Source organism: Emydura macquarii, unplaced genomic scaffold (assembly GCF_026122565.2).
Source record: "Emydura macquarii macquarii isolate MOO-44397 ecotype Brisbane River unplaced genomic scaffold, CSIRO-AGI_Emac_v2 contig_1027, whole genome shotgun sequence".
Lineage (NCBI taxonomy): Eukaryota > Metazoa > Chordata > Testudines > Chelidae > Emydura > Emydura macquarii.
In genome coordinates this window covers 18,282,026-18,303,558 of record NW_027131164.1, presented here as the reverse complement: position 1 = coordinate 18,303,558, position 21,533 = coordinate 18,282,026, and the positions used below count along the sequence as shown (strand labels likewise).

The 21,533-nt window shown below is 37.6% G+C and overlaps 1 protein-coding gene across 1 annotated transcript in view; it reads right to left on the bottom strand.

Annotated features, from left to right (window-relative positions):
• Positions 1-21,533, bottom strand: part of MYT1L (myelin transcription factor 1 like) — a 352,194-nt gene that overhangs the window by 73,655 nt on the left and 257,006 nt on the right. The window contains exons 9-13 of the mRNA XM_067544884.1: positions 17,455-17,589; positions 14,598-14,688; positions 12,117-12,224; positions 8,696-8,907; positions 1,852-2,099 (exon numbers count right to left, since the gene is read on the bottom strand). Coding sequence (XP_067400985.1) covers positions 1,852-2,099; positions 8,696-8,907; positions 12,117-12,224; positions 14,598-14,688; positions 17,455-17,589 — 794 coding nt within the window. The remainder of the gene's footprint in view (positions 1-1,851; positions 2,100-8,695; positions 8,908-12,116; positions 12,225-14,597; positions 14,689-17,454; positions 17,590-21,533) is intronic.

Genomic DNA, 21,533 nt, shown 5'->3' with positions numbered 1-21,533 from the left:
CTTTCATATTATGAGAAAATGCATCCAATTTCACAGTTACTCCACCACAGATGTTAAGGTTTAATATATCTTAACTTTCCAAAGACTATTTATATAATCAGCTGGCTTGGGTAACAAAGCTGGTACTGACGTTCCCTGCAGTGACTGAGGAACTGTGAAGTACAGGGTGAATAGGTTTGAGGTTTTTGTTTTATGCTTGAAAATAGATCAAGAATTATTCATTTCAAATCATCTTCCTCTTCTTCTTTTTCTTCTTCTTTCTTTTCCCCAAGGAGTGGGAGGGCATATAGATGCGGTGGGGAGAGCAGGGAGAGCAGGGGGGAGCGAAATACCCAACCAATCCTTAATTTTTCAAGAGTAAAACACTTCACCAGAAATTAGATTTCAGAACTGCTGTGAATGCTAGTCTACTCAGATGTCTAGCAGCTCTTTGTCGTCTTGAAGTAATAAGAGAACTGCAGCAAGATACTGAATGAAAATTCCTTGCTTTGGGTTAGTGCCTTGATAGATTATACAGTATTATTCTACACGAACACTTTTTGCAATATCTTATTCCTGATTACTGCCTTGATATTAATTTATGCATGATAATGTTATATTTATCTTCCCAGATTTGACATTTCATTTTTTTTTGCCACACAATATTTTAAGGTTATTTCTCAAACTTTTCCAATTCCTGTTGGTATTGAGAACAATCACATTTATTTGCATGCCACAAAGAGATTTCCTTCATCTATAGGATTAAATCAATTAATATAAAAGGAAGCATTTGAAAACAAAATTACTAACCTTACTGAAATTCGTATAAATTAAGAACATTACTAATAACTATTGCTAAGATTGTTAGCTCATTATGTATGATCAAGAAGCTTTATATAACAGGAAAAAAAACCCTTTGTTTATCTGGAGAAGAGCAGAACATGTCTGCCAGCTCAAAAGCTCTTCTATAAGCACAATAAAACTGTTTCCCCTGCACTGCATCTGTCTATTTAGCCATCTAGTGGCCTCCTATAGGTTGCACTTTATTGGTTGCTGGTGTGTTTTAAATAGTCATTTCTCCTCAGATGTCAGAATCAAGATTTAATCTGGTTTTAACAAAATAAAAATGTTCTTATAAAGTTTTATAATTTGGATGAATTTTAATAATGCTACTGTTTTTCTTAATACATAAAGGTTAACATCAAAATCTTTGTACTTTGTTTTAGTGTTGCCATTTAATAATATATTGAGAATTTACTAACACTTTGAAGAGCACGAGTGATACTGCATTATTACTGTTATGCAACTTAAAAGTTATCTGCATTGAAGGAATTTTTGTTTGTTTCAAATGTATTATGCATCGATTTGAGAGCAATTATATTCTAGATAGGTAAGACATTATTGTGTACAATACCATAGATTTTCTTTGTACTACATCATAAAACCTCAGGGCCCATGTGTGATTTATACATGAAGTTACATTATTAAACCATGCTTTTTCTTACAATTTATAAATCAGATAGTGGTTAGTAAAAAATCTATAGTGCAATTAATACCACTTAAGCAACCTAAATAGCTTCCATAGTTACTATAGACTCCATCAGTAAGAGAAGGATTAAAACAGAGAACAACACATTATATCAGAACCATTTTAACTCTATACACTGATCTGGATTTCAAGAGTTACTGATGAGTAATTTGCATCTTTATCTTTTATTTTGCTGCCTCAGCTGAGCTGCCAAATTTTTGTTCATTTTGAGAAAAAAGATTAAGCAAGAGGTATTAAAGCGACTCTTGAATCTATTAGGGCACAAATCTAGTGCAGGAAAGAGGTTTGTATCATCATCAACAAACATAATTGCTAATTTTTACCCTGGCACAGAGATCCTGAGGTTTAGTGGAGAGGTTCTGAGGCATCTCCCTGCAGCGAGTGGAGAGATTCAGAATAGCAGTGGCAGCCATGTGTGCTGCCTCCATGTCATGAGTATAGTCAAAGCTGCTCTTGCTGCAGGTACTGCTGGCACTGCTGCCTCCACCACAACTCATATTGCTGCTGCTGCTAGGGGCATAGCTGCTTGTTGTGCTGCTGGTTGGGCTTGAATTCTTACAATAACGTTTCGCTGTGGGAAGAAATATGACAAGGATGACTCAAAAGTACTAGCACATTACATAAATGACAAGAAAAACAATCTGCTGTGGGTGAATTTTATAATGAGCAACAGTGTCTGATTAAAAAAAAAAAGGCAACAGAAATGATGCAGGTATTCTATGATTTTGTGCGTGACTCCTTTACACAAGAAATTGTGTGTGTGTTAAACATCCCATTAAAAATGATAAATCTGGATGACGTGACCATATACCGTGGTGACAAGCAGGCTGGATTTAGCAAACAAACACTGTGCATGAAATTCCAACAAAGGCACAGGGAAACACTGCTTTCATTCCATAGTAAGAGCTGATTACATATTTGTATGGTAGCTGGGAACTCTTTGGGTCATTCGCTTTTGTTAAGTGGTTGGCATATAACGAATTATGCTAACATGTGGAAACTTCAGATTCACAACAGATTTTCGGAATCCCACTCCCTGGAGCTAGTGGGGATCAAGCTCATTGGGAAGATAATGTGCTTGATCTCTGGGCCAACATGCTAACCACATGTCCTTGGTGATTTCAAATTGACCAAAGTGTTCCTCCTCCTACAGAAAGGGCAAGTACTGTGCTGGTCATTAGAAGGGAGCAGGAGTAAATGTTAAAAAAGAAGGTGGCCGTAGAATGCAGGGCAGGTATTGTCCATATCTGGATGTGAGGTCCTAACAGGCTAAAGCAAATGTAATATAAAGAGAAAAAAATATGAGTTCAACAGCATGATTTTCTGAGGTGCAGCGCACCAAAACCTTCCTGATGAAAACAACAGGAGCTGTGTATGCTCAGCACCCCTGATAATCAAGCTATAAGCGAGGATTTAACTATATGACGACTGACACACATATTGTAAGAGTCAAATGGTGAGTCTCTCAGGAAAGAACTATAGTACCACATCAGGCTTAGGCCTGCACAATTCATCCTCCTCTTCTTTATATAGAACATTCCAACACTGTTGGTTTTTTTTTAAATGAGTATTAACATTTTATACTGGCAATAATTTTAAAAAACAAACCCACTCCACACCCAAAACAAACGGCTCAAAAAGCTTTTTTAATAAATGGCTGAGAAAAAAATGTCAGTTGATCTATTGAACCTAGAGTGCTGCTATGTTTTCATATAGCGCACACACTAGAAGTCAATGTCAGCAGTAACACGCATTCATGACATAGTGATTTTTCTCTCTTAAAATGGAGTTCCGTATTCTGCAAAGAACATACTGGACAATATAATAAAAGTGTTGCTATGCATGTCATTGTGCTATTGAATATATATGTAATGTGCTGGATAGAGATCTACATAAAGCAGCAACACCGTAGTTCGAGCTCTTTCTCGGCAGTTTCAATTTATGCCAACATCTTCAGGTATGTTGCGGCAAACATACATGCAGTAATCTGCTCCCTTGAGCAGTTTCTTTATGTACTACATTCTGCTGGAAAAGCAGAACAGGAGAGTCTGAGGCAGAATTTATCTTATACTCCTTATTTCATCCCTTTCATTTGAACATTTTTGGAAAAGTTGTAATGAAGCCATTGTTCACTGTAAGGGAAATAAAATGCTAATTCATAGCAGATGCAGGAGTTTTCTCAGGAAGCCCACATCATACACAGGTGTGATTATTTTTAATGAAATTGATGGTTAAGATTCATGAAGTTTCTTTTGTTTTGCACCCTTTGGATCACTGTTGTTTTCTGCACATTCACAGATAATAATCTTGTGAGTTATTTCTCATGACATATTTTACACCAAATTTCATTCTTAAAATAGAATGATAGTCACTAAAAATTGAACATTTATCCATGGTTGCTGCATTCTGGTAGCCAAGATACTCAAATACTTCTCTAACTTAAAATAAGAAATAAGTACAGTATCCCAGTTACCACTGTGTTGACATAGTAAGTGTGGATTTTTTAACTGCAACCACTTTGCACAAACAATTTGCCAGATTAGGACTATATTTCAAACGAATGATAACATGCCTTTTCTATCACTTGCAAAAGAAAAATGCAGCCATATTAGACATTTTGGAGTAGATTAAAATTAAATAAAATATGAGATAATGTAAGAAATTTTATATATCTATATCAGTACAGAGAGAGAGATGAGGGAGGTAAAGAAAGAGGAGTATTAAAGAGTTTTCAACATGGGACCAGTCTCAAGAAACCCTTCCAGGCTCTGACACAGACTCCTTCTGTGGCCTAGGTCAAATCACATGATCTTTCTGTTTCATTTTCCCTATTAATAGAGAGGCAATCATAATACTTAATCTTAGGCATGTTGTGAAGATTAATAAATGATCGGGAAACACTTTGAAGGTAAAAAGCATTATATATGTATTAAGTATATGTGAAATTTGTCAGGAATGGCTGTGCTCATTTTAGCTTGACCTTCACTGTACAGTTTTTAAACACTTCATGCAGCCTGGATTATCTACCTCACCTTAGTTTTGAAAAAGAAATTCAGGACATCTGTTTTTAGTGAATTCAGATACAGTGAAATCCATCTGTAGAGAAGGGGAATGGTAGTGACATTGTTTGAATACAAAATAAAACACATTGTGCAATTCTGCTTTAGAGCCAAACTGTGGCTGTGTGCATTGCTGTGAGGCAGGGTTGCTGGGACCTCTGTAGTCCACCTATGTTTTGTGGCCGAGTGGCAAACCAGAATGCAGAAAGCAATCTCTCCCATCAATGACAGCCACATAGCTCTCAGGCAGCTGCTCCAACCAGCTCCATTTCCAAGAGAGGCAACTGGGATTCTGACTTTCCCCTAATGAATGACATAAGGAATGATGACAGTGGAGTCAGTGCTTCTTCAGTACCCCAAAGGTTCTTTCGTAGCTAAGTAAACTGGGGAGTAGCAGACATCCCATCAAATTTAAGGGTTGGAGTCCTTTCCAAGCAGAGAAAAAGATCCAGTTCCAGCATCTTCTATCCCTAGCACCAGCAGCCTTGGTACCAGTTTTATTGTTTAAGTTAACCACAGTGTCAACACTTTTTCTGAACCCCATCGGAGTTCTTCAGGGACTGTGCAGCCCCAGTGCAAGAGAGTGAGAGGGTGAGGATTCAGGGAGGACTGTTTGACAACTTGTGGGGAGAGGAACAAATTTGCACAAGCTTTCCACTATGCCTGAGCAGCTCCCAATTGCAGAGCCCTGAGAACTCCCTTGGACACTGGGTCCAGCTGTTCTCATCATTACAGCCATATAAAAAAACCACCCAAAATATACCCCATTATGAAGTTGTTCTTAAAGGGAAATTAAAGCCAAACAAACAAACCCTCTTCATCATAAGATTGTCCCTCTTTAGCATCATCAAGGCATCATAGCCCAGAACACACAGAGTCCTCTCCCGGTGTAATTCTTATTAAAATTTACAAAAAAAGGAAGAACACCGTCCAGGACTGCTATGCATTCCCATGCCATTCACAACCATTCATTTGTTGAGTATATCAGCCCCATGGCATTTTCCTGATGGTCTGTGACACAAAGCATGGTGCTGCTTTAATTTGTTAAAATTAAAAAATGCAAACATCAAGTGATTCATTTTTCAGACCCTTAATACTGTATGTATTTCTGTTTTCATCTTAGATAGTTTGACAGAATGAACCTTTGATTAATTACCAGTCTCCCACTGAATCCTAGGCTGCTACTAAGTTTATGTAGCAAAACAAAACAAAATACATCTTACATTATAGGAATTTCTTACCTAATATACACAACAGGTAAATACTATGTACCTCCCAAACTAGCCTCAATGATATTTGAATGAAAAAAGGGCTTATTCCCCCCCCCCATACATAGAGGTAACTTCTATTTAGATCAATGGGAGATGAGGGTGTATACAGACAGCAGAATAGTTCCCCATCATCTTTCATTTTAATGTTTCATTTTGTGTTTGAGTTCCCCCCCCCCTTCTTTGTTTATTTTTGTTTTGTTTAAAAAAAAAAAAAGCTAAATTTCTAACGTTCATACATTCAAAGGCCAGAAGGGATCATTGTGATCATCTAGTCTGACCTCTGTTATAACAGGCCATAGGACTTCCCCAAAACAGTTCCTAGAGCATAGCTTTTAGAAAAAAACATACAATCTTGATTTTAAAATTGCCAGTGATGGAGCATCTACCACAGTTCTCAGTAAATTCTTCCAATTGTTAATTACCCTCTCTGTCAAAAACTTATGTCTTATTTCCAGTCTGAATTTGTCATGCTTCAACTTCCAGCCATTGGATCATGTTATACCTTGCTCTGCTAGACTGAAGAGCCCATTATTGAATATTTTTTCCAAAATGCCATTTTGAAACGAAAAGTCAAAACATAATGTTTGAAAATGGTCAAAACAAAATGTTTCAAAACAAAGATAAAACATTTCACTTCAAAATAGCCAGAGCAAACGGTTTTGACATTTCTGATGTTATTTTTTCCAAATTTTTTTCAGCAGAAACTATTTACTGTATTTGGCCCAAATTTGTGAACAGTTGTTGTGACCTGAAAATGCATTTTTAGGTGAATTTATTATTCACCGGGAAAAAAAATTGCCCAGCTCTGGAGACTGAAAAGTTTCTTAATGAAAAACATTTCTTAAGGTCAAGGTCTTTTCCTGAGACTGAGAAGTTAATGCTACTTCCCTTTCATGCTTGTAATAACTAAGGCCACAGAACTTTAGTTTTAACATCATAGCGGAAATCCTGACTCCATTGAACACAATGACAAAACTCCCACTGATTTCCATGGCGCCAGTAATTCACCCCATCTTTCACCCCATTTTTATAGTTACAGCCACATGCACCACACCATATCAGCTTTTCACCCAGCAAGTATGTAAGCATCTGTTAGAGATGACAACATCCCATTCCACTTTGGGCTGGAGGAGAAAAAATGTAGTGAGTCACATGTACCCAAAAGTGTTCCCATTAACCCTTGCTCATTCTTTGGCTGAGATATTGACATCCAAAGCAAGCTAACCTCAATACAATTTCAAGGACAAAGAAGTTTTATAAACATATCTATAGGTAACTCCCATTTACATCAGTGGGAGTTGAGTGTGTATAGACAGTAGAGTAATTCCCCATTATCCTTCATCATTTAGGGCCTAATTCAGCAAAAGCGTTTAAGTATGTGCTTATCTGTAAGTATGTTCTTAGGTTCTATTCACTTTAATAAGAGTTAAGCATGTGCTTAAATGCTTTGTTAAATGGGGCCTCAAACAGGATAAATTCTTGCTGTTTATTCCAACAGCCGAGAACATGATCCCTAAATATAGGGATAATTCATAGACTTTCTAGCGATACTCTATGTCTTCCCCTTCTGCAAGAGTAAACAGAGCATATACATAATAAGTAAAATTCTATCCTCTATTACATTGATGCAAACCTATTGACTTATATGGTATAACTAGTCAGAATTCAGCTCACTATATTAAATTGTGATTTTAAGGGTGGGTAGTGAGGAGTTTAAGACAGGAAGGCACTTTTACTCAGAAATGTCTGCCTTTTTCCACCCTCTCCACTATTGTGAGACAATCTGCCTGCTCATCTTATAGGAAAACTTAACCAGCAGAAACAAAGGGATGATGGGGACAGCAGCTGTTCCAATTTTCTCCCTCCCTACTTACCTACTTTTCAAAATCAGAATCTGTTTTAAGGCAACAGCAGAGAGTGTTCTACTAACCCACACTTATTCCTAATTTACTAAACAAAATCTGACATCTGCCTGGGATTTCATAGCTAGCCAGTGAGCAATCCCACGTACTTTAACTTGTAAAATGAATTTATCTAGAGAATAAATTGTTTCATGCTGCATAGGAAAAAGAGGAAGGGAATTTGTGAGGTTATTCTGATAGGACTGGAATATCCAAAAATGGGACAACTCCAGCCCTTCATTCTTTGGCTCTGGTGGGTTTTGTTCCCTGGTCAAACTCCTCTTCCCTGCCAGCCAGCCACCATCACACTTTCTCCTGCCCAGAAGGAAGAAATATCTTCAGAGACTGGAGTTATTGCCACTTTCAGCCAAATTCTGATCATCTAACTCTCATGAGTTCTCACACTGAATTCAACAGGATTCCTCATTGGATAAAGTGAGCAGGGGCCTTTAATAAACTGATGATCAGTGGGGGCTGAAATGCAATGAGGTCCATGTTTTCTCCCTCCTCATCCCCAGAGAGCAAGCACATTACATTTTTGAGTTTCCTAAACTACTAACTACAGTACAAGAACTAGATTCGTAATGCAACCCATGAGGCCAGCTCTCCCAGATGGCAGCATAATATACTGCTACTGTGCCACAAGGACTGGCTCTGCTATTTAGTTTTTATTGCAAGCACAATACATCCCGGAACTGAATAAGAGGGCTGTTTTTTTGCCAGTGCAACAATCCTGCAGCAAGGACCATATCAAATAATGCTTTTTAGAAAAGGTCTTTAAAAAGAACTTAAACATAACAATGTCATGCTGTGAATCGCATTCCTCTTAATATTGTATGAACATGAAGGTATGTCTTATTTTTATGAAGTTTACATATACAACAACATTATTAACTGCAAACTTGTCTCTCATGTATAAGAGTGTGCACCTCCTACCATCATATCCTTTGGGGGATATATCCCTGGATTGCACCTTGGGAGCTATGGCTCTCTTGCCATAGGCATGGTTGTCATAACTGTTATATTCAAACGTAGTCTTAGAGTATTTCTCTAGTTCCTTGGCCAAGTTGGAGCGGGGTGTGGTGGTGGGGACATTGTTTCTGTAGCCATACTGAGGGATCTCCAATTGCTTAACAAAGCACATGGGCCTAGAAATTAAAGATATGTACAGTTTGTTAGATGCAGTTCAGTTTATTGTGTCTGTGCATAATTTATAGTTCAGATTAGAAAATCTGAGTTATTTATTGCACTCAAGAGACAGCCATATATTATTGTATAGGTTTGGTTTGGTTGTTTCCAGCAGTTTCCAACAATATATATTTTCTTGAGCAAAGCCTAGGATAAATTAATTATAATAGTGCTAAATGTATTCTGTGACTAAAAGCAATATAATTCGTGAAAAGTTCTAGTTAAAAAAATACTGAAGGTTTTCTCCTCCCCTGTGTAATTACATTATATCACAATGTACTCTCTTTGGGAAGGTGAATTAGAGAGGGACAAGCAGACCAGTAGAAATTTTAGACAAATTCCTCTAGTTATTGGAAGTAAAACACAGCACTAAGGTCTCCACTCAACTCATGGAGTTTCCTTCGAATTCTGCTGATAGCAGTTGCATGTGGTTTGCCCTGTTGCAAAAGAAGCTGGATTCCACACCTTCAATATACAGTTTACGCAGATCCTCGGAGAGCCGCAAGAGGCACCCACACAGGCCCTCTTGCCTCTGAACTGCCAGCTGGTCTCACTGGCTCTGGCTGACTCCTGCATGACTCCAGGCTTTGGCAGGAACTGTGACTCCTGGGGCTGCTCCATGCACCACCCTCAGTAGGTGGGTCTCACAACATCAGTGCAAGTGAATACAGACTTAGGCTGTATCAGCTAAAATTCTCTTTCCCTGTGCATTAGGGGGGAAGGAGACTCAGGAGAAAGCCCAACTGGCCCCACTTCCTCACTCCCTTTGGTGGGGCTTTCGAAGGTTCAGTGAACAGGATGCTATAGAGACACTTCCACCAAAATAGACTCTCATAAATATGGAAGCGGAGCTTAGCAGCCCACACTGTGTAAAGTATGCAAAATGAGGGCTAGATCCTGCAAGTCTTACTCATGTGAGTATGACTGGGCCCAAGAAAGCAAATCCTATGAGGTGCTGAGTGTCCTAAAGCCCACTGATTTCAACAGGAGTTCAGTGTGATTAACTGCAGACTTTGAGTGCTTGGTACCTCATAGGATCAGGCCCTTTTTCCTTCACCTCACAATTATAACATGAGGATTGGAAGGGGCATGCAGAAGAAATTAATTTAGTCACAACCAGAAGAGCTATCATGCCTAGCTGGCTGATGAAGTGGAATACTATAAACAGTCAGTATTACTAATATATTTTTAGTATTTTGTGTTTCTGGATGAATTCATTTTCATAGAATTTAGACAAGAGATTGAGGTGTACATTACCCAGGAAATTGTATAATTCATACCATACTCTTTGATTTTCTTTTATGTGTTGGGTTCCTTTGGAAAATTTCTCATCACTGTTCACAAAATACAATGGGCCAGATCCTCAGATGGTGTAGCCCAATATAGTTTGTGCTCATTTAAGAAAATAATACAATTCACATAGTGCACATTCAAAACAAAATCCAAATTTTCGGCAGAGCAAAAATCCTATTCATTTGACTTTTTTTTTTTAGTGAAGACATTTTGAATGCAGGTGGGACCAAGGTCAGTTCACAGGATTTATTCTTAGAATCTATAAAGTCCCCAATTAATTGTTGTGCATGGAATTGTAAGACAACCCTTAGGATGTTCATCTTAAATAGATCCAAGAGTTAAAGGTAAAAGGGACGGAGTGTCTGAGATGACAGTCTTTCTCAGACTGCTTAACAATATCTGAAACACATGACAGACCCAGAGGCAAAACAAAACTGCAAAAACAACTGTCTAAGGAATCAGCCAGAGAACCAGATGCTGCTTTTGAAAAGTAACCTCCTTTGCAAGGCATGTGACTCCTGTGACTTCTCTCTAAAGAGCAGTGAAAGCCACTGCATTTTTGTTCTGTCTAGTTTTGCTAATGAAGAGTTGAGGATTTTGTTAAATGGATTATTATTATTATTATAAGCACCATCTTTGAGCAAAGTATCAGGGACACTGTCTGAAAAAAGTGAAACCAACTGGGTCCAATCCAGATAAAGCCACTGAAAACACTTGGGAAAAGGAAAACAAAATTCAAATTCACTACATAATAATTAGCTTTGCTGATGCAGGACATCATTTTGTTTTCTCAACCACAAGAACACAAGAGTTTGGAAAATGCCATCAAGATTTGATGAAGTACTGAGAGAATATTCAAAGAAAGACATTGATAATAGAGTAAGAAACTTTCAATATAAGTCACTCTATCAAAATTTAGGCCAAAATGATAACCTGACAGAGAGAAACTTATGGAAGGCCTGGGAAGTTTTGTGTGCTGGAAGTTGTGGAGATTCCTTCAAGTTCTCCCACAGGGACAAGGGAAGGATGTGCTCATCCAAGCTCATAGATATCACAATATCCATGGGGAAATTCTGCAGCTCTTGGGGCATCAGTATACGGCTGGTACATTCATGCAGAAATCCAATGCTTTTGCACAACTCCCTAAACTTTCAACTCCCCCAGAAGCCACATTTTTTTCCACGCACATCTGGCCCAGCATGAGGGGCATTTAATAGTGCAGAGCTGGGTTCTGCGTAGGATAAATGCGGAGTCCAAAATGTATGGAGAGAGGGGGTGGTTATGCCAGATTAGATCTCCTTTCTCCATCAAAATTTAAGGCAATGAAATGTTATTTTCATTCCTTTAATCCCTTCTGTGGGAGAGGGAGCAAAACAGAGACAATGAACTAACCCTCAAGTGTTTTTGGAACCTAAACTAGATCAGGTATTTTTCCATAAGAAGGTATTCTGCCAATTTAGTACTTGCAAGTAGGGCTTCTGGTTTTAATTTAAACTGATATTTACTAGTAAAAGCCTGCTGAAGAAAACAAGACTTACCGGTAAATATTAGTTTATTCGCAAAAGATACCAACTTTTTTTCACACTGTTCTTAGACTTTGCACTCCAGAAGTCAGCTTTACACCAAACAATGCCTAAGACAAAAATGAGCTTTTCAGGCTTTACATATATTTGCCAAAATAATTAACAGCCCCCCCTCCCATACAAATTTGTTGGGAAATAAATGTTGAGAAAATTGGATCCAGAAGCCCTAACTCTAAACTCTTCTTTAAGGGAGATATATATGTATATACAACGTATATAAATATAAATGCTCAGATTAACTTAACGTGTGATGAATTTTGCATAGTATTAAGTATTATAGTGATTTCTAATACCTTAAAACCCGATCTGATGCCTGGTTTGATTTTGACACATCACAGCTCTGATGCTTCTCTTGAGCTTTAGCCAGTTTCTCTGCTGCAGCAATAGGACATCCAGAGAGGCTGCAATTACAGAAAGGAAATTTAATTGTCTTGTCCTGAGCAGTTTCACATTATAGCACTGATCCAATTACTCCTTCTCTTCCTTAGTCAGCATGAGGAAGAATCTGGAGGAAAAAAGTTTCCAGAAACTTTTTTTGTCATACATTTCCTCTAGAATAGACTTCCAATCTTTGAGCAACATTCTGCTTTCAAAGTTGCATGGATGATCTCATATCCGATATTCTTCTCCTCCTACAGTACATAGGCAGAACTTTCATGGATGTCAGTTGATGGGCATCCAGGTAGGAAGAGGAGAGTATAAGCCGGAATTTACTGTGCAGCTTTGTTAGCAGAATTTGGCCCTTTTGTTCATACACATTTTGCCACTGAAATGGTTGATGAAGATTATTCAATGCTAACACAAATACAGACGAAATTTTGTGTTGCTTCACACCTCGTTCAGCCTCATTAACTTCATTTAGGTTGTGCGGGGTATAAATTAGTGGAGAATTTGGCTGAGTGTCTCTAAACCTATATCAAAAATATATTTTTTCTTGCTGTTTATTCATGAATTTAAACCACTAAAGGTTGTTCTAGTCTCAGATAATGTAACATGAAAAGAATCCAGACGTCTGGATTTGAACTCTAATTCACCAGTGCCGAACTATTTTTGAAGTGACAGTAATAAGTCTGCTTCTGCTGGAAAAGATTTAGAACAGTGGAAAATAAATATACTGGTACCAGCAGATGGTGCTGTTAGAGAATCTGTAAAAACCTGTGACCAGACAATGGAGGGGTCTTTTTTTCAGTATTGTCTGTTACATGCTTATGTGACCGCAGCTCCTTATGTTTTCCACAGGAAAAGGAATTTAAGTGAAAGGCAAATCAGTGCATTCTGTGGCACAAGGTTTTAAACTAAAGACAGAGGTACCTCCCATGGGGCTCAGCTGGAAATCTTACTCAGGACCAGATGCTTCCCTCTCGACAGAAAAAAAAAAAAAAAAAAAAAAAGAAGAAGAAAAAAAGGAAAGCGGAGCAAAATGCCCCAAAAGCTGCAGAAAGAGGTGAGCAGAATGCTCCACCCATTCCTCCTTGGGTGCCCATGGAAACCCTTCTGTCTCAGGGAAAGGTTGGGGAACAGTTTCAGATTGGCGGCAGCTGATCTCTAATGACACGCTCCTCTTCAGACACCTGGGATATCCTAAGCAGATATCCAAACAGAAGTTAGTGCTGCTGCAGCATTAGTTGCCAAGGAGTCCCCTCCGAAGTTTTTGCGGCTTGCGCTGCATGAGGTTAGAGAGAGGCATCCAATGGCAGCATAGCTCCAGAGAAGGAGGAGGTGCCACAGAGCATTCCAAAGCGATAGGTCCTCTGCAAGGAAATCCATGGAGTTAAGATGAGAACTCTCAGTGAAGCCAGAGCTCTGTAAGCGTGGAAGACCATACCTCCAGTACCCTCTGTGGTATCCTAAGCCATCTTGCTGCAGTTAAAAGGAACTCAGTAATGGTTTTCTGGGTTCTCTGCCCACTTTCCCTGGGTTTTGGCATTGGAAGCTGCAATATAGGCCTCAATTTCCTTATGCAAAAGTAATAAAATATAATAGAAATGATAACTTTTCTACAGGTTTTTTAAAATAATCCCATAGGATGTAACAGAAAATACCATCCATTCTATAGAATTCTATTGGATGGTTTAAAAATCTCTATAGAAAAGTTATTTTATGCTAAATGCTGTAGGTTTATAGAATAATTTCCATGGACATGATTGCTTTCCTCATCTTGAAAATCAAAAGGACTTTTCCATAATATTTCTTATTCAGGCAAAATTCTCATTAAGTTTTGCCAAATATGGACTTCAGCTTGAGCCTGTGGATGGCAGAAAACTTTAAATCGTGTAAAATATATGTATTTGAAATGCTGTTTCTCATTTATTCATACAAAATTGTTCTTATGATTAGAGTGGAATTTTTCACACAGTATGGAGTCATCACTCATAAAGATGAATATTGTTTGAGCAATAACTCTGTCCTGGTTTTGATCGTGTTTGCGGTCTTTTTTCTTCTTCTGTTACTTTCTACTTAGGGGGTCATACTCTTCTTTTAATACAACTATATCTAAGTTAAAAAAATAAACAAAAGCAAGCAAGCGATGCTCAAAAGGCATTTGACATGAATCAAATTAATTCTGCACAGAAGTATCTTCACATTGTAAAATAAGTTAAAGGATTTTATGATGCAAAATGAATAAATAAAGCACACTAAGCACCATCTGCCATCTTTAAAACAAAACAACAAAACCACACACACACATACACACACACACTCTCAGAACAGACTGCCAGAAGTGCTGCAGTTCTGAAGCAGTGTTCTCTCTAGTCCAGTTATGGCTTCCTTACCTTCTGTGTGAATTCCTGTTGCTATTTACGTGGCCCCGACCTGTGCAGCCTGGTGTAGGACACTTAAGAACATTTTCATGCATGGCAAGAACTTGACAAGGAGAGTAAGAGAAAACAGCAGTGTATGAAAGCAAGAAAAAAAAATCAAGTCCCAGTATATATGAAACCATTTAAAAACCAACCAGGATTCATTAACGACCAGTATTCCTCAAAATACATGTGACACACATGGCCAACAAAGTCTGATGAGGGAAGGAGGTGTCGTGACCTTATGCTCATTAACACAGGTAATGCTGTACGGTGAGAGTTATGGAGATTACAGAATCTAATAATTAATGTGTCTCTGGTGTGATGGTGAAGCAGGAACCTCCCAACATCCGCTCCATACATAAATGCTGAACACTGATCAGCTCAATAGTAATGGGTGGATTGGAAAGAGCCCAGTAATAAAGTGTGGATTGTGATTGTGTAATACAGTTTTATGCACATATAATAAAGCTTGAGAGCCAAAATCTGCTCTTAGTTATACCAATAAAAAATTGAGATACTCCTGACTTACATCAGTACTGAGAGCAGAATTTGACCCTAATTAGGAAAGCCAATTCAATTTCACTAGGGCTCAGTTCTGCCCACAGTCAAATGGGTGTAACTCCTGTTTTAGTCAATAGAAGTTACCACACATGCAAGCATAGGAGCAGAAGTGGTCCCTTTCTTTTTAATTCTCTATAGATCTTAAATTATAAGAATGCAAATTGAAAAAAATATGGAAAAGAAACACCTAAGCAGTAAGCACTTTGTCAAGTTGAGGACTAGTGGAGTGATTAACCATGAGAGTAAGGAATAGGTAGCATTGGCTTTAGCAAGTTGGGTGCAAAATTTACCGCCAAATTCTTTCAAGGCAATTCTCTTCTGAATTTCAACACTGTTGCTATAATGGGCCAAATTATCAAGAGGATTTTGTAATATGGAGGTACATTAAACAGGAACTAGACTGGGATTTTTTCTTTTGTATGACAAGAGACATATCTGAATCCATGTCAACCAGAGCTGGATGGCTAGTGCATTAACCTACAGAACTAGGCCATTCAGCCCTTCCAAATAGCTCTCATTTTATTCATACAGGATGTACTCAGGAAGTCATTATTTAGTTCTCACTCAGACAAACTCTACTGAAATCAGTGAGTGCTTTGGCTGAGTAAGAATTGAATAAAAACCAAGCAGACACTTGAGGATTTAATACAGAGATACTGATTCAAAGATCATCATCATGACCGCCACCACCACCACTGGCAGTGTACTAAAATGTTTGCAAATGCAAAAGCTTTAGTCTGAAATTCCTGCTATTCAAAGCTGTTCTTGAAACATGCTTCACAAGGCCAGCATAACAGGAAAATAAATAAATAAAAAGATGAGCTCACCTTTTTCATTTTAGTAACTACAGAACATGCAAACAGTTTAAAGCTATATTCTTCTTTGATTTACAACTTCTAAAGAGCTTTATATTTACCATTTACAAAAAATGAGAGAGAACTTTGAGCAACTGAGTAAATATTTGTGCATCAGAGAATTACAGGTCTTGTAAAATGGAAAAATGAATTCATTTAATCTGCTGTATTCACAGATCAACCAAGATGTTATGAGCTTCCCTGAAGTACTTCCTGATTTCTTATTTCTTGAAAGAGCAGCCCTGCTATAAAAAGAAGACTTTGTGTTTGACTCTCTCTTTTTCTCTGTGCTAATACATTTCTGGTTTCCCCTTTTAAGACTACAACTTGGTTGGAGATTTGGGGCCTAATTTAGACCTGCTTTATTCCAATTTTATGTTGGTAAATACATTGCCATCAACAGCGTTACACTGCTGTAAAACTGGATTGTGCAGTGGTGAATCGGGCTTAGGGTTGATTCTCCTTTCACTTACACTGGTTTTATACCAGTGAAATTCCATTGTGTCTGATTTTTCTCTGCATTGAGGCCTTTGGACACCTGTGCAAAATGGATGCCAAATATTGTCATTCTGATTTGGAAGGGTTTTGCACCTATTTTATTATACACAGGTGTAAACGACTCCTTAAGTTGCAAGACAATGGAGAAACAGGCACACAGAATTCAATGATGTAATTCCCATTTACACTATTGTAAGTAAGAAAGAGAATCAGACCCAGCCAGATCCTTGGCTGGTATAAAACAGCACAGCTCATTTGGCTTCAGTGGAATTCTACCAACTAGCTGAGGATCTGCCTTAGACTTTCAGGACCAAATCTCCTCTCTGTTACACAAGTGCAACTTCCTTTGACTTCAGTTCTCACAGAACTCATTGACTTGAAGGGAAGTTGCACCCATGTAAATGACAAGAGAATATGGCTCAAAATCCTGAATTGTACTACTAGATAAAGGACCAAATTCTTTCTCTCTCTCTCCCCTTTTTTATAATATAACTTTCCTCATTATCTCTCCAAATAAATAAAAAAATAAAATGGGGGGAGGAGGGGAAGGGGAGTTTTTCAAACTTGAAAGCACAATTGTTCCTGCACTAAACAACAGGGAAGGTTCATGGTGTGACATCAGAAGTAAAAGCAGTGCAGTGTTTCTGGAAAATCTTTCTCAGCAGACTGAATGCATCTGTTTAAAAATAACCTAACATTCTCAAAATCAAAGAATACAGCTTTAAAAGTTGTTCTTTTTAGTTTGAAAGTTAGTGGAGATATGAAAATGATGGAATAAAGAAAAAATATAGCACAGAACAGGATGCTTAACTGAGACATATCATACTAGAAAATGGAAATAAAAAGTTTAAAAAGCATGCTAGAAAAATCTTTGGAGTTTTATCCCCAGTTTCCATGAAACATTGTGGACTTACTTTCTGGAGGGACCCTATCTTTGTGTGGGCATCCTGACAAACTGCGGTGATGGGGGTAAAGCCCCGTTACATGGCCAGTTCCATCACACCCAGGGGTAGGACATTTGCTCTCTTTCTTTTCTGTTCTTGAGGGATCTATAATTTACAACAAATGTGTTCAAGTGAATTATGCTTTCCAAATTTCTGTAAGAAGGTTCATTTAATGATGTAAGTTATTTTTTGGTAAATGTTCTTAAAAATAGCAGAAGAAAAAGCAGCTACTTCTGAAAACAATTTTGTCACTTTTATCCCCTGTTATCTTCTCTTCATACTGCAGGCTCCTATGATCACAGCAATACTTATTCATAGTGATTGGGCTGTGACGTTCTTATAGCAAAGCCATACCACTGTCAATCAATGTTCTGCTGGCAAGCATCAGCTAAAGAGTATAAGGACACTATGAAAATATTAGCTGGTTCGCCCTTTGTTTTCAGTGCTATTTGCCTGATGTATTGAAGCCTGCAAATGTACTTGCGTAGAAGTTCAGTCTCTTGAAGGTAGTGGACCCAGCTCCTTAGCATACTGATTCAACAGTTCAGCACAAATATATTCTTATCCAAAGTCACTTTAAGAAGATGACACTGTTTTCTCTAAATTCCTTATGAAGTAGTAGAGAATAAAAGCATTTTGTTCTCCAATAAACCATGATGAGGTAAAAGATCTAATCAGAAGTTACTGTAACAATCCCTTGTTTTGAATTTGGGCCATTATAATCATACATCTATAAAGTTTGTATATTCATAAGCTTAAAAGGTTAATAGTGTTTTATAATGCTGTTTGCTTCTTTGCGTACAAGTCAATGAAAGGGCCTACGCAGACTTTTGTTCAATAAACTATTGTTTTCTGCAAAGAAAGTAATGGAACTGCTGGTGAAATTATTCCTCAACTAGAACTTGATCACATGTTTCATCAGTTTGTTTCCTGTAATAGAACATTTGTAAAATAACATCACAAGACTTCCAGTTCAGCAAGTAATGCAAACTACATCACATCATCTTTAACACTGTTGCCCGATTTTGGAGACTAGAACTGATTTATACATCAGTATTTAAGAAAAAAGGTTCATGCTATTCTGGCTACAAAGATTCTGTCTCATTCTAATAGCTAAAATCAAACATCATCACTCATTCTAGTTCTTCAGTCCATCCTGAATTCAGAACCCAAATGATCTATCATCTTTTATGTATTTTACGATACTTCTGTTATTTCTTTGCTGCAGGATTTATGCTTTTCTCTCTTAGGTTTCTGTTAAGTCTTATGGTAAAATTCAACCCTGATGCAAGCCGGTACAACCCCAGTGACATCAAGAGACCCCTTCAGTACTTTTAGAGCTTTGGATACAGTCTGGTTTTAGTAGATAAAGTATACATATACCCAGAGTTTCCATTCAGTTGCAGGTTTTTATTTTTATATTCTCATGTGGTTGTTGCATATTCTAAGTTCCAAACCCTTGCTCAACCATCTTGGTTTATGAGACACCCATTGTCACATGGTGATTGCTCTCCTGGCCTAATTTCCAATATTAACTTTTAAGATCACTGTTTAAATTTAGTTTTGCAAATGCATTTGTAATGGCTAATGTTTTATTTTAGTTTGCATGTATGTCAGGTGCAACATACAGTACTGTGTTTTATGCTTTTCAGTGGTCAATGTATTTATTTATAAAATTTCATCTTCGAAGCTCGGTCCAGTCAATAAACAACATAAAACCCCTGTGAAATAGGTAAATACCATTATCCCCAGATTACACTTTGGGAAATTGAGACAAAGAGTTTAAGCAAAGGACACAGAAGGAGTCAGTATCAGAGCTAGGATTAGAACTCAGGAGTTCCTGCCACACAGACCTGTGCTGAGACCACTAGACCACCAGTCCCATTTTCACACTCACACACAACTCTGTACAGCTCTTCATATAAAATCACATTGAAATGTGGGGAAAGTGTTAGTTAAGTGGATAAATTATTAAAAATAAATAAAATAAATTTAAGGTAAATATACCAATATTCAAGGACTATTAAAAATGCAGATGATTGACACAATAGACCATAAGGGCTTCTCTAGAGCCCATGGAGACTAGAATCTCAGCTGATATAAACTACATAGTTCCACAGTAGTCAATGGAGGTATGCCAATTTAGACCAGCTGTGTAGCTGGTCACTCATATCCTACTATGTCATGCAAATCCTCCTGAGTATTCAGATCCTTAGAATAATAGTGTTTATGAGCTCCAAAGGAGCCTTTATGGTCTAGCAAGTCAGAAAAGATGCTGCACATTAATCTTACGTTTCAGAAACGTGCATGGAATTTTATTTGCACAATTTCCCATTGACTTAATAGAAGACATCCAGCTAAAACTCTATGCAACTTTGCAGAAAACTTAGGGCTCAGGATTATATTCACCTCTCGAGATGTATGTATAAATATTTTGAGTAAGTGATTTTCTCTTTTTGAATCCCTTCCTCCCAATAGGGAATACTGACTTTATTGTTTTTAATTTTTTTTTAGAGCCTAATCCTGAAATCCTCACTCACTCCTTGCCACAAAGGAAGTTTTGCCTGAGCGAAGCCTCCCCGAATTGGCTCTCAAGGTTTTAAAAGTCATCGGTCTTGGAGGAATGATTCTAGAAGATTTTAAATGGCAGGGAAAAAAGGTGGTTTGCCGTGATTTTGTTGTTTCAGTGAGCTCTGAGAGCAGAACTCCTAAAGAGAGAAGACAGAAGGTTACAATCCTTCTTAGACAACTCCACCCTGAGAATATTTTCCTTTAACTGTATCATTCATCTCATTGGCGAGCCTTTCTAGGCATGTTTGGGAGATTATATGTGATATGAGAATGAATGATATAAATTAACTCCCTTTCTTTCATTCTCCCCTCTAATACACTGCAATATTCTGTGTTTCTCAATCTTCTCTAGAGTAAGGAATGATTCATTCCCTCTGCCTTTCCCTTATGAAAAATAGAAGGTTCACAACGGTAAAGTTTCCTGATCTAAACTACCACAAATTTTCAGGCTGTCCTTTTGATCCAAGGCTTGTGTTTGGGCCTATTTCCAATTCATCAGGCAGTTCCTTTGAAGTAGGTCGGCATCAGGGAAGCTCTAGAAATCATTGAATTAAGAAGCCCGTATTTCCACTATTGTCAGAAGTTATATTAATCCTTTGGAGACTGCAGATGTTTATGTGTTTTCCTAAACATTCAAGAGTTGGCAGATCTGGAAAATGCCACTGTTTTAAGGATTTTAAGATGTCAGCACTCATTTGCTATGTTCTGTTTGGTTCTGTTATGTACACACATTAAGATAGGAACATACACCTATTATATGTCACATGCAAACAACAGAAAAATCCACATGGCTATGGAATAATTGTTCAATTAAATTTTAAAAATGTCTTCCCCAAACACCCAAAGTTACTAGTTCATACAGTGGACTACAGTCTTTGTGTCTCAAAGCAAACAAAATCTCTAAGGTACATTGCAGAAGAGTTTCTGAGACCAATAACTTTCATGTTTCTCTTGTGTAACTTATAAGAGACTAACCATTTTTCCCCCACAAAACTTGTTAAAAAATAAAAAATCTCCTGTTCTGAGATGTCTACCAACTTTAATCTCACAGCTAGATTTTATGGCCATATTATCATCCTTGGAAAACAGAGGTTTATAATGGAAAAATAAAAGCAAAATAACCCATCCCCCAAACCACACAGTCTTAATTATGGAGTTGAAACCAGGTGTTGGTATAAGAAATACAACATAGAACCAATCCAGCAACATGCTTAACACCTCCTTAGAAATGTAGACCCCCTCAACTTCCATTAGAGTCAATAGGAATTCAGGATGTTCAAACAACTTTTGGGAGGTGTTGAATGCTTTACAGGACCAAGCCCCTATGTATATATATGTGGACACATATAAAGGGGTGTGTTAATATAAACTCACAATTACTAGGATAATTCTTTACATTAAAACATATTATAAAACTAACCATATATATAATTATGGTTAAGGCAGCACCTTAACTGTTTCCACAATGGAATGAAACC